The 13,831-nt window shown below is 36.2% G+C and overlaps 1 protein-coding gene and 1 long non-coding RNA gene across 2 annotated transcripts in view; both read right to left on the reverse strand.

The window, feature by feature from the left end:
- Positions 1–3,521: 3,521 nt before the first annotated feature.
- Positions 3,522–5,559, reverse strand: LOC124442919. The gene is made up of 3 exons (XR_006947438.1): positions 5,408–5,559; positions 4,451–4,490; positions 3,522–3,832 (listed from the first exon to the last, which is right to left on the reverse strand). It is a non-coding gene; the product is annotated as an uncharacterized LOC124442919 (long non-coding RNA).
- A 7-nt stretch (positions 5,560–5,566) lies between these two features.
- Positions 5,567–13,831, reverse strand: part of LOC124441582 (leucine-rich repeat serine/threonine-protein kinase 1-like) — a gene marked incomplete at its 3' end in the record, with an annotated part of 33,934 nt that continues 25,669 nt past the window's right edge. Inside the window, 9 exon segments of the mRNA XM_046992056.1 lie at positions 5,567–5,766; positions 6,220–6,255; positions 7,867–8,424; positions 8,427–8,550; positions 9,851–9,981; positions 10,850–11,045; positions 12,114–12,242; positions 13,321–13,355; positions 13,358–13,574. Coding sequence (XP_046848012.1) covers positions 5,567–5,766; positions 6,220–6,255; positions 7,867–8,424; positions 8,427–8,550; positions 9,851–9,981; positions 10,850–11,045; positions 12,114–12,242; positions 13,321–13,355; positions 13,358–13,574 — 1,626 coding nt within the window.

The raw sequence follows: 13,831 nt of genomic DNA on the forward strand, positions 1-13,831 counted from the left end.
GTAAATTCAAGCCAATGTAAATTGATGCGGAAAATGTCAATTTCAAGGGTGATTTTAACGAATTTTTCTTAGTACAATAATTAACTGCTGGAACAATACTTTAACGCTATTACATAGAATAAACATCTTATTAAAATGTTCGTATGTTTGAAGAAGAGAAAGCCAGTTGTTTGTAGAACTCATAGTGGCAGGCCTTCTAATTATTTGCCTCAGTGCGTAGAAAGCGTGCGCTCGACTAACGCCTTCTTTTGTATAATATGTTTTGCTTAGTAAAATTGATTCGACGCCGTATAACTTAATCAAAGCTACAAAAGCGAAATGTTCGTATCATCAAAACCCGATGCTGTGGTTTTTCTTCCATGCCACAGTAAAACATGCGGTCTATTAGTTTAAGTCCAATATTTATTCAACGAGTAAAATCGTTTATCGAAAGTGATAGTCATCTGCTTTTCTTCTTACAAACGCCTGTTTTCTTCGTACAAGCGATACAGGCTTTAATTTTTGTGTTTTTTTTCTAGAACAGAGGAACTTTCGAAAGATAGCACTAAAAATTTCGAATGCATGACTTGGTACGCATTGAAAATATATACAAGTGCTTGGCCTTGTTTATGCATGCATTATAAATAAATTTATTCAAATGTCGATTATTATTGAATGCCTTACACGAAGATGTGGGAACCGTTTCAAGCGCACCGTGAGAAGTGTCTTTGTTGCTTATTTTTTATAAAGAAATAAAAACCAACATTTTGGATATCGTTATTTTCGGGTAAAGAAAAAATTAACTGCTTCGTCAGTTCTTTCATTGAGAACAAAGATGTACTTAGTCGCGTCCTGTTTGAATGCATTGGACTTTGAAATGTTCACATGCTCGGCACACGGCATTTCGTATTCAATTTAGCCAAATGAAACAGGACACGTCAGCGTTTACCAAGTATTATCGAATGCGATTCATCATTTCCGAAAATTGCATCTAAGAAGTCATTTCAGTCTATTCCATGGTGGAATTTCGCCCTGTGGTTGTTGAAAAGATCGTATTTAGTAAAATACTTCAATGGAATAAACATGAAATCCTCCTGATTTCATGGTGAATTTTCTCGCAACAAGAAAGTTTCTCATTTGAGTAGTATTTCACAAAAAATATTAAACATGCAATTCATCTTTATTACATTTACGTACGTGCGTTTTATCAGATTGAAAGAGATATCAAGATAGGTTGTATAAGAGCTATCAATGCGTTAGTTATAAATCTTATTGTACAGCTTTCTTGTGCATTTCATTATTGAAAAATCAACGCGCCCTATTGGACCCTCGAATGAAGACGTCTTAGCAAAGCCTTTCTTTCATTTTCTCTCTTACGGTAATATTTACTTGTCTAATGTCTTTACAACCCTAAAATTAATATGCAAAACACACAAATACTCTCGCAATGATGTAGCGGCAAAAACGTCGAGGTTGAATAGTGCATTTGCTTTCACATAAATCACGTATATCTTGATTTTTGAAAGCTGGGTGGAAAATAAAATAGAATTTAAGATAAGAGCGGCAGCTGTCCTCCTGTTCATTCAAATTTATGTAAATATTTTCGGTCGCCACCAGCTCGATAAACATAGAAATTGAAAATGCGATAAAAATTGCGTGATGGTCCAATGTATGGATAAGTCCACACCAGTTTCAATTAAGCCACTTTCAATTGTCTTGTACTGTACGTACGTCGTATTGCCTGCTGAAGAGATGAACATAAAAGATAAAACCTTTGACAATTTAACAGAAATTGCTGTACACCATTCATATAATATTGTTATTTCAAGCAAGTCGAGTATTATTAAATGTGGGAGACTTTTATTGCTGTTGCAGGTAGTTTTTAATTAAAGAGGAGCTTAACTTATGTATAAATAAAAGAGAAATTACCGAGTTGAACAAACATTGTATTTTGGCTTAGCGAGAGCTAATATGTTTATGACTCCAACTGCCGTAGCTCACCCGTAACTAAAGCATGTTAGAAAATATTGCCAAGAATTTCCTTTCTGTTTTGATCATGCCGCCAAAGACCTTTCATAACTGTTTGTCGATGGCAAGGACATAAAAGACGGCAAGTCTGCTACTAAAGCATCCGTTTCTCAAAATTATTTCACGGTAACTAATGATAAATATTAAAAATTAATTTTCAGTATTAAATTGTTTTGTCTTAACCAATTACCCACCACTAGCAAATATCATGTGCTTGTCGGATAGATATGGAAGAATGATCGTTTCGTAACGAATTATGTAGCCTACGTCATACACCCATAATTTCTCGTAGGAGTTATGTCAAAAAAATCGCAAGTTACAGTTGAACACCCCTAGGACCACAACTTGGTGCACAGCCTATGTAGGTGGCTTCGTGTTCTAGCATATATTGGAAATTAGCTTAGCTTCATCCGTTATGATTGCGTGTTTGAATTTGAAGACAAAGAACTTTTACATGCGTGTCCCTTTAACTTTTAACATTGCGTTGGCAAGGTTTGTTTCGCCAATTTGGAGGTTTCTTTCAATTTAAGCAATGTACCAAATGTCACGCGTTCGGAAAGCCGACGGTAAACTTCCGGCATAAATATCTCCAGCGTGCTTTACATTTTATTTCATTTCACATTTCAAATATTTTTAAAATGAATTAAATGCGATTTGCGAATGAAAATATTTTTTTGAGATGATAATTGTATCTTCAACGATTTGCCTTTTTTAAAAAGTAACGGTAGTTAGTTCGCTCAACAGATCAATAAAACATATATTTGCATGCGTAGAAACAGACAATCAATAAAATTTTGAAAGGACTTTTTGCTGATGATTCTATGACGATTGCGACAGAATGATGTTCAATCTTTAAACGCGGAGTCATCGCAAATATTTCATTTTATCCTTTGTCCATAGCTAAACTCGCACCATGCGTTAAATTATTTTTTACTTTCTGTTATATCCGCATCGATATTATAAGAAATCATAAAAACTCGAAGAAAAATAAATACATGGTTACACAACAATTTACTAGAGTGATTGTAGTACCTACTGTTATTCCTATTCAAGACGTTTAAAATCAAACAAACGTTCCAAAAGGTTATACTTTATTGTGATTGTGCGTTGCCTCTCATTCCGTAATAATCCCCCTCCCCCCGGAATGCTTAACAGACAGTTCTCTTACTCCCAGGGAGATGGTTGCAACCCACCAATAGATCGCTTGAGGGAGTTGGTTGAGGCATGTCAAGAATTATGTGTTGCCACGCAACAACAAGTTTTATAAATGCAAATTAAAGATTGCTTTTTTTTAATAAATAAATATTCGCTCTTTTTACGTGTATTGAGCACTCTTTAATTTAAGATTAACGATTTGTTAAAGAATACATACAGGCCGTGGACCAGATGGCAAATATGTGCTCAAAAAATGATTTCGTTGCACACATCTCACAACCAAAAATTTTTTCATAATGTTATAGACAATAATGGAAAAGTAAGTAATCAATGTGGCCTCAAGCGATAAGTGTGCACAATAAGCAGAAATTTACGTTTTATTCACGATAATGTCATCAATAGTTTTCAAAGTCAAAAAATTTGCAAATTCAAAAAAACTCTAATTAAAGTAGTATTAAAGTAGTATTAAAGTAATTAAAGTAGTAAAAAACTTTAATTAAGTAAAATTCGATAGACTATTATGAGACGAGTAAAAAAGTATATTACAACATTTACTTTCAGTAAATCGTTTATGAAGCATCAGCAAATGTTTTTACAAAGATGCTGACTCAGCATTTTAAGGTCTTGTTTTATACCACAGGAAGCCCTGCCGATGTGTCCAGTTTGTCACCTAAATATTAAGGAAAATCCTTAGAAAACCAGATTTTTCATTACTTTTACTCTTCTTTAATGACTTATAGTTGGTGAAATAATTTTGAACAAATCATTTTATATGGTATAGATTCAAATTTTCCACGCACTTTCTTACTATTAACAAGAAATCCACTTTTTTCTGTTTGCTGTTTTTATACGATTCTCTTCTACCGAGTTATTTTGTTCGTCAATATGTTGGTGAATACGATTCACTCAGTGTTAATTCGTTCAAAATTATTTTACTAAAAATATGGTATAGCAAAATCTTTAAAACGGAAGAGAGTGATTGCAAATCTGGTGATTTAAGGATTTGTTTTAATATTTAGCTGGCAACCTATAAAATAGAGCAAGTTGGCAAGTCTGCCTGTGGTGTAAAAGTAAAATAAGACCTAAAACGCTGAGTCAGCATCTTGGTAAAAAAATTCGTTGATGCTTCATAAACGAGTGACTGAAAGTAAACGGTGTAATATACTTTACTACTCATTTCATACTAGACTATATAATGGTACAGAGAATTTTTTAAATTTTCAAAGTTTTTAGTTTTAATAAGTAATGATGACGTCATCGTGAATAAAACGTAAATTTGCACACTTACCGCTTGAGGCCACATTGATTACTTGCTTTTGCATTATTCTCTATAACATTATGAAAGAAACTATTAGTTGAGAGAGGTGTGCAGCAAAAGTTGTGTTTTTTAGCACATTGGTCCACGGCCTAGTAATAAATGATATTATAGCGGAGTTTTGATAACACATTCCCTGTATGACGTCAGATCACGTGTTTTCATCTCCCAGTTAGGTAAAAAATTCCCGACTTTGAGAACTAGAAAATGTACGAAGATCTAATTTTTGAAATATAAAATTTATTGCAAATATGTTTAAATCCTTCAAAACTATCTATATAGCCATATTGCAAAAAGACGCTATAAGAAAGCAATTTGAATGAAGCTAAAACCGTAAAAATGTCAATAACGACATCGAAATGTCAAACATATCAATTCATTTAAATTGTCCTTACATTTTACAGCAATAAAATTTTACTTTCACATTTTCCAGACCATTTCTCAATTCATTTTATATGATATACACAAGCCTAGCAAATAATAAATTAATTTAAAATCCATTAAGTATAGTCACATCATTGAACTAAAATACATGGACACTACCTGTAATAGAAAAGCCTAATAATTTTTTGATGCCATATTTTACACACAGACACGCGAGATTACGCCCAGCGACGCAGAATTTCAAAACACTGCACACGCGTGTCTAGGTGTAATCTCGCGTCTGGGTGTAAGATTTGGCTTCAATTATTTGGTCACATACAACATGACATAACAGCGCATGCCATAAAAATAAGATCAATAATTTTTTATGATGAACTTCATTTGTTCAGTCCACATTCTCTGTAGTTCAAAATCAACTATGCTTTGTACATCAAACAATGTTAAAACTTTCGCCTTCGGGAATTTCATAAAATTGGGAGGACTGCATCTACTTCTTCCCTCAAACAAGCAAACGATAATCAAGCGTCCAAAATGCTTGGGAAGTACCTTATTAAACGTCAGCGTTCATCAGCAAGCCATACGAGGATGACGGGCTCACATCCCTTTCCTAATGTTTTGGAAAGTTTTGACGCATTCCAAGCACCGCCAGCGCAGATACTCCTGTAACCCTTCCCAAAGGTCAGAACGAGCCGATTATGTGTTTTGCGCGGCATCAGCGGTATCAAGATTCCACGTGACTGGCGTGGTAGTCAATGGCAACAACGACTCCAGATAGGATTTATGACATCGTATAACGGAGTAGACTAAAAGCGATAGACTATTGCAAACCAGAAAAGCACCACTACTGGTACCAATGTATAGTTCTTTGTTGACCACCAACAGCGAGAGCACTTGTGCTTCGGTGACTGAAAATTTTTAACATTAGTAACGTTGGAAAACCTTTTAGGTTGATTACTCAAAGCTAGTAGTTTAAACGCACATGAGTGGTTGGTGACGTCCTCATTATTTGTTGACAACTAATCATGACGAAAAATTGATTTTGCGCGAGGAAAATACCGCCTAGGGAAAACAGCCTTCAATGAAAAAATTATATCAGCCGAAGTCTGATCTCGTGCGCTATTCAACTCTACTTCCTGCGATGACTCGCTCACAGTCCCAGAGTCTCAGGAGTGTTTGAAAGCTTTGTCACAACGGAAAACCTTACAGGCTGTTAGTAAAAAACCGTTTCTCCTAGAAAGCCTTTATTCAAACAGGATGTTGTTTGAACAAAACGACAATCTTGTTTTGAAACAATACTTTGAAAACAAACATTTAAAAGGGCAAGGGCTTGTGTAAGAAAAAATTTCGGCATTTCATACCTTTGTGTCTTTGGTCAGCGGTATAGCTATGAGAACCTGGTAAAAAAAGAAAGTTTTCATCACTTAGGTCTGATTATATAAAGCGCTCAGCTAACCTTGGCAGAGGCGTATCGAAATCATTCAGAATAGAAATTTCAACTATTTTACCAACTAAGTCAAAGTGTGTATAAAACGATCAAGATAGATACAAGATCATCTAAAACTGTAAAGGACTTATGATCTTTGCATGTTTCCTTCTGGAACTATAAAAGTGTTTGTGATATTTAAATCAGATGATTTATGATCCATCCTTACTAAGTTGCATATGAAAGAATGTTTTATGCAGTGCGGTGCTTGAAATTAAATGAAGATATGATCTTCGCACTTTGCTGGACAATTTAAGCAATTGTCTCATGAACCTGAAAAATTCAGGTGACTCAACGGGATTCGAACCCATGACCTCTGCGATGCCGGTGCAGTGCTCTGACCAACTGGGCTATGAAGTCACAGTGGTGAGCAGGTCAAATGGCCTGCATAAAACATTCTTTCATATGACATTCCTTTCACGAGAAAACATGAGCCCAACAAAATTGACCTGCTCACCACTGTGACTTCATAGCCCAGTTGGTCAGAGCACTGCACCGGCACCGCAGAGGTCATGGGTTCGAATCCCGTTGAGTCACCTGAGTTTTTCAGGTTCATGAGACAATTGCTTAAATTGTCCAGTAAAGTGCGAAGATCATATCTTCATTTAAGTTGCATACGTTAAAAATCATGTTTCACTTTGTTCTTACGCTACTGTTCTGCTTGCGCTTTACAACAAGTTTTTAATTGTTATGAAAACTGATCACATAGCAAGTAACGAAAATGTAAATCAAAAACAACTGACGATAAATTATCTAATTTTTCAAATCACAAAAACGTCACTATTTCAAAAAGTACGAATGCAAACATTAATTTCAAAATGAAAGTTTACTATAGATTTAGGAGATGTGTCAATGAAGACAGTAAAAAAATTTGTGTTGTATGGTGAAATTGAAAAATCACCAGTCAGTCAATCTCACGATAAAATCATATCAAAATACGAAAGCTAATTAAGCTTTATTCATTCGCCCTATTCACACGTCATAAACTAACCCGGGTTTAACCCAGGTTAAATATTTTGCGTGAAAACACTACTAACCAGGTTTAACTTTAATTAGTTTATGTCCTGTGAATAGGGCTATTAATGGTACAAATGTCTGATTCGTTTTAATTTTATTAATGTAAAAATCAAAATGGCAACTTGCTTTGTATCAAAATTGCAGACATGTGTTTTAAGCTTTCTTGGAACTTTCTTTTATTTAAACTTTCAAAATGTGCTAAATGGATTGGCTATTTTAGCAAATAGAAATCAATATAGAAGCATGTGTAGCGTGAATTAAGATGCGCTGGCAAATTTGTGTAAAAATTTATTCAGCTCCCAACCTATTTTTAGCCCCCATCCCTTCTAATAACCCCCAACTTCAATAGTTGCAAAAATAATAATCCCCACAGGCGACTAAATAGATGAAATACGGAAACTCACTGCAATTTACCCACTTATCCCTTTCTATCCCCAGCAAGCCACCACTTCCAATTCATTAACATCACACAAAAAACATTAAGATACAGTGATAATGCTCTTACCTTCTTCCGCGAGATGATTCTGCAAGCAATCCACACTATTCAACAGGCATTTCGCACGTGCGTCGTAACGATACACGCACGTGCCAGGGTAGACCGCTATCCATACAGATGTGGCCAGGGGATCAAACTTGTCAATATTACCACTAAAGGTTTGGCAGGTTTGCAATGACGTCACGGCCAGATTATCTAGAATTGGATTGTCTAGTTCGCAATCTTCTGCGGCTATCTCTTGTTTCTCCTTGAGTGTCTCGGCATCTAGAATTAGTATGCGGCCTTTGATTCGTCCTAACCAGACCTCGTACTCTATCGCTACTGGTCCCTCGGTTCCATGGTTGTCCTTAGGCACGCCAATGATGGCAAGACTGTGGGCGAAATTGTCACCGACATAAACGCGTAATGGAGTGAGGTCTTTAGGAGAAGGAATATCACAACTTTCTCGAAATTTACTGTAAACGTTGTCAGAATACGCCATTATTTGCCCATGATAAAACGATACAAACACACAATTACACTTGGGCGCGTGAATCATCGCCATTATTAGTTTGTCGCTCGCCAAAGCCCCTGGCAAAGCAGTTTGTACGTAATGGCGCAATAGACAAGTATAACACCCGACTTGGTCCCAAGCCACACCGTATTGCCCACGCTGCACGCAACGCGTATCGTGTATTTGTCGAGCACAAATTCCTGTCATGGGCAAAAGTGTAGAGTATTAATTAATCGCAGAAACTGGATGCCTGGGATAAAAAATGTTACCGTAAATAGAAGCCTGGGGGGGGGGGTGTGATATCAAAACAGATATGGATTCACATTTCCTATGGCGTTAGGAAATCGGGGATTAAAGCCCTGTTTACTTTTCGTACCGGATATGCCTTTCGCTTTAACGGTTCCGCGGCAATCCGATACGCTTTGTATCGTTTTCCTGGAGCGTTCCGTTGTCGTGTGAACGCTCGAATCCGATAAGTTCCGCTTTGGCAACTAAAAAGTTCGTGCGACTTTTCAAAAATGAAAGCAAACATAGAGATACAAACTATGTTTTCAATGAATAATTCCGCCAATAAAAATAATATATCTTGAGCTAGGCATGTTTAAGCTTTTAACAATGTACTATCGTAGTGTGAAAAGCTTCTTCCTAGTGTTATTGTAATGGCAACATATATTCCGTCGTATTTGGACTTTATACTCTTCCAGTCCTTGCGCTCATTCGTACAGAATTGATCCAAAACCTTAAAACGCTCAAGAAAAAAGCTCTACTTTATTATCTGACAAAAAAATTTCTCATTTTCTTACGAAATATTTGAATTAGCAACCATCGTTGTTTTTGCTCGCACATACAAGTACTGGGGCGAATTAAGAACTTATGTTGCGTCTTACAAATCCGGTATCGTGTGAACAGAGTGCATTTTTCATATCAGATTGCTCAACGAATCCGGTATCGTGTAAACAGGGCCTAAGGGACTGATTCTATGAGCCAGGGTAGCCGGGATTCAGTCAAGCGTTATGTGATTTTGGCGAATGGAAACGAATCAATACTTATCATCATATAAATCTTTTCGACCAATTTCACAATATTCTGAATCAATAACTACGCAAAACATTTAAAATCAAAACAGCTAATTTGGCATAACTTGAGAATTACAACAGGAATGACTTGTGGCGCTTAACAAACAGTTGTATTTTAAACCTTGAAGTTTTGGCCCTTTTCAATGCTTCGAAATCATTTCACGCCACACTGAATCCCGGCCAGCCGGGATCATATGAATATCCCTAACACTTTAGCTTCAAGTTCAAGTTTCACCAAATTCACATCAACACAAAATAAAAAATGAAAATAAGTTTTATTGTCGAACAAAGAAAAAGGCAAGGGGGGGGGGAGGGAAGGGACACCAGCTGGCTAAAAACATGAAACTTAGGGGTAGTACTCCAGGCTCCACAAAGTATGCCGAAAATAAGGAAGAGAGTAGATACATTGTGAATGATAGCCTACCTCCATGTGATCCGAACGTCCATTACTGAAAGACAAAACATCCACAATGTCTTTCGTGACACCTTTAATAAATTTACTGTGAAAAAGCCACACTTCTTTACCCACACTGAGTTGCCCATCTGCGCCTTGTCCTGTCGTTGAATTAAAATGTATTAGTTAACCATAATTACTTAATTGAATTCATTGAAACCAAAACCGAGAAAATATTGCGGAGCCTTTATGGCGAAATAAAACAATTCTCACCCTATTGAAGACTACGGTATATGGTGTAATTAGCGTCCAAGGCGTTAGACAAATTCTAGCTGTTCTAAGGGAGGCGTTTAAGAGATAAGAGTCGTTTAATATAGAGTTTACATAATTTCTATCACTCTAAAGTGAACAAACGAAAACAAAACTAAGACTAAATGCACGGTTTCTGTGCCCAATCAACAACACATTATGATAAGGATATTATCATAATTGTAATGTTGCTTGTGAGTGTTGGGGGGAGGCGTTTATTAGATAGAGGCGTAAAATAGAATCTCACTCCTCGACGGGGATAGTTCGAGACGTGCATTTGATAGGTAGCGTTTATTATATCATTTACGGTGGCGGAAATGTTTTAAAAGACCAAGGCAGAAAGAGTGAATAAGACGAATTTCAGTAAAAAAGGAAAATCCATACGTAATAATAGTTCAAGAGAAAAAACATGTAAAAACATAGTGTAATGTTGCAATCAAAACCATAAGCACTACAAGAGTCGTTCGTCACGACAACTTGGTTCGTTTTTATGGCGCAACGGTTTGTAGCAACAAATGCATATCAATTTGATAGATTTACTCCATTTATTCGTGTTTCTGAAAATAAACATAATCACTGTCTCCGAAAGTTTCGTTCAACACGAGCCTAGCCATTAAAAAATCAGACGAAATTCAATGAAAAAAGCCCCGTAATTTTACTAATCACGTGATCGACTCGTGATAGGTCACAGAAATTTACTGAAAGCACTTGACAACGCACCTGCATAGTCACGTGATCGAGTTGTGATAGGTTTAGAGAGACTTGTCGCTTCGTTAAACGTTAACACGTCAAGTAATCTTGGAAACTCCGAACACGTCGATATTGAATAGATTTCGTTGCTTGACGGACGCTTCTCGGGATTCTGCGACCAGCACCATAACATTAATTCTAATGCAAACACTGGCGCACGTTTGTCCTGTGGAAAAGACGCCTTTTATTGATTATTTCTGCTTTATTGGCAATACATATTCGTGAGACCTATTGGTTGAAATGTCTTAAGCAATACAAGGTACATCCGGGGATGAATCCGGGATAGTTTTGTAGATTTGAGAGGAGGGAAGGAGATCTACTTTGGATTAGATTTTGGAGGCTAATTCTTGCTGCACCAAGTCAGAATTTTTTGTTAAATTATCCTATCTTTTTTTTATTATGACAGAGACATATTTGGAAGTGTGCCAGTGTGCTATATCAAACAGCAAACACAATTGGTTTTGCTTAATTGTTTGCTTTATTATTATTTGGTAGGGACATTGGCACCCCTCCTGCACCCTTTCAAACCAAGGCTCTTCACCCTCTCCTTAAATCCATCTTTGGATCCCTCTATGTGTTACACTGTTATTCAACCCTCTTTAAAAGGATCACATGAATTATACCCAAGAATTTATTTTTTTTGGGGAGAAGGAGCGTAAACTACGACCCGGGTTTTGGGACTTGAAGAATCGGAAGATTTTTCGCACAGTTAGAAGTTTGTAATAAATACAGATAGCAGCATCAAACACACATTTCTAAAAACCAAAAACATTACACCGATGAAGTATGCTTGAGAGGTCGATCAAGTAAAAGAATGAAAACAAAGTAAGCAGTGCGTAGATTTGAATAACCTCGACATGAGCTGAGTATTTAAATAAAGCACAATTAACAAACATAAAAATAAACGAGACGCCGATAAAACTTTATTAAAACATCTTTAGTGAAGACCCAAGGTCATTTCTTATTGTAGTAACGGAAATGAATTCGAATAGAAAAAACACAAAGAAATTTGCGTCAAAATGCTGCAAAATCAGTCTTTCCTTTACACATTTTTTCATGCAAAATGCCCTCTTTTTCGTTGTTCGGTCAAAACGACTAGCAATAATCAAGGGCCGTTCCTAGAACGTTAGTTGGGAGTTGGGTGTTTATTCATATATTCATGCAGTTTTGCTCAAATGATTTCTTCTGAAAAAATTCCAAAGTTTTACAAAATGCAATATCAACAATAACATACCTTTGACGTTAACAGTGGTTGCTTCCCTTCGACTACCATCTGTTTAATCTGCGCTTGGTTCAGATCGGAGAATGGTTGATTCAATGTGATTAACTCGTACATAAACATCCCGAATGAAAAAGAATCGACCTAAAAACAGAATCGGTTTTATCTAATGCTCGGACTCTAAATCCCATAGAACACACGTGATCATGTTCTGACCCTTACACATCAAATTGCTTGCGAACATTTGTATGTTTCTTTCAGTTAATAAAAATGCAAATCCCCTTCTTAAACACTTTAAGAAAATGTACTCTTTGAAAATAACAAACCGAATCTCTTCACTGAGATTTCCGGTGTTTGAAAAATGCCACCCAATGTGACAGATTATTTTTTACGACTTAAATTCACCAATCCGTGTTTGCATCAGACCATCCGTGTTCATATAAAGTCAGGGCGAACACTTGAAAATAAGTCATATGATTTTGGATCAATGTAGCTATTGTAAAACGTTTTAGTGTTTCTACTTTTCTTTTTAACGTCACATCGCCTGCTAAGAGATATTATGTTTCAACTTGGTCATCAAGTTCCAGTTTCTGTGGTTCCATTATCCAACAACACTTAGTTATAGAAACTTATAACCAACGATGTACCCACAATTAAATAAGTAACAATTGTAATGGACACCATTAGAGCGAATGCTTGAGAAACATGGCAACTTGCTGCCAGTAAGTTTTCCTCTACGGAAGTTTTTATGAAATGGAAATACATCGAAATGCATGCATGTAAACAAACAATATAAATTCAAAAAAGTATGAAGCAGGAAATAATAACTACAATTACAGTTATAGTAGTATGAGCAATCAATTAGCATGGTTTAAGCACGTGGAATGCATGCATGTAAACAAACAATATAAATTCAAAAAAGTATGAAGCAGCAAATAATAACTACAATTACAGTTATATTAGTATGAGCAATCAATTAGCATGGTTTAAGCACGTGGAATAGGATGTTGTGAACAAGAGCTTGAGGTCCTTGTGGCTAACTATTGTGCAATACTTTAAGTAAATACATAATTTTGGAGGAAATTGTTTGCATATGAGTAAAAATTTTATGTAGGTTTGGTGAAAGCAATCTCAGGAATCTTACCAACACAAAATTCCTGTTTAATTATTCTTCGAAGCACAAAGCTTTACAGCACTAGTGGCAAAATGATAACACACAAACCTTATCAGTGTAGGATTCCCGTCCTGAATATTTTCAATCTCCGGTGCCATAAAACCAAGTGTGCCACCAAGTCCTTTAGCGCCAGCCATTGACGCTGACCTACTGATACCGTAGTCGGCTAACTTGATCAAGACAGTATGTGCGCTCTGATTGGGTGTAAACGGCTCCGGAAATTCCCAAACAAGAATGTTTTCGGATTTGAGATCACGATAAATAATGTGACGCTGGTGAAGATATTTCAGCGCAGCGGAGCACTAAAAAATGTAATCAGATAAGAAAATATGGGGTTAGGGTAAACGATTCCTAAGCAAAGCAGCAGACACGACTAAACTAGATGTATAAATAATAAAGTTTCAACATGATGAGATCTTTCCTGATGAAGGCATCAGACTTTAGTACATAAGAACTCAAGTTTTAACATCAGATCACTCCTTATGAAGACACTAGACAGGAGAATATAAGAACTCAAGTTTCAACATCAGATCACTTCTGATGAAGACACTAGACTGGA

The sequence above is a fragment of the Xenia sp. Carnegie-2017 genome, unplaced genomic scaffold (assembly GCF_021976095.1).
Source record: "Xenia sp. Carnegie-2017 unplaced genomic scaffold, XeniaSp_v1 HiC_scaffold_20, whole genome shotgun sequence".
In the NCBI taxonomy this organism is placed as follows: Eukaryota; Metazoa; Cnidaria; class Anthozoa; order Malacalcyonacea; family Xeniidae; genus Xenia; species Xenia sp. Carnegie-2017.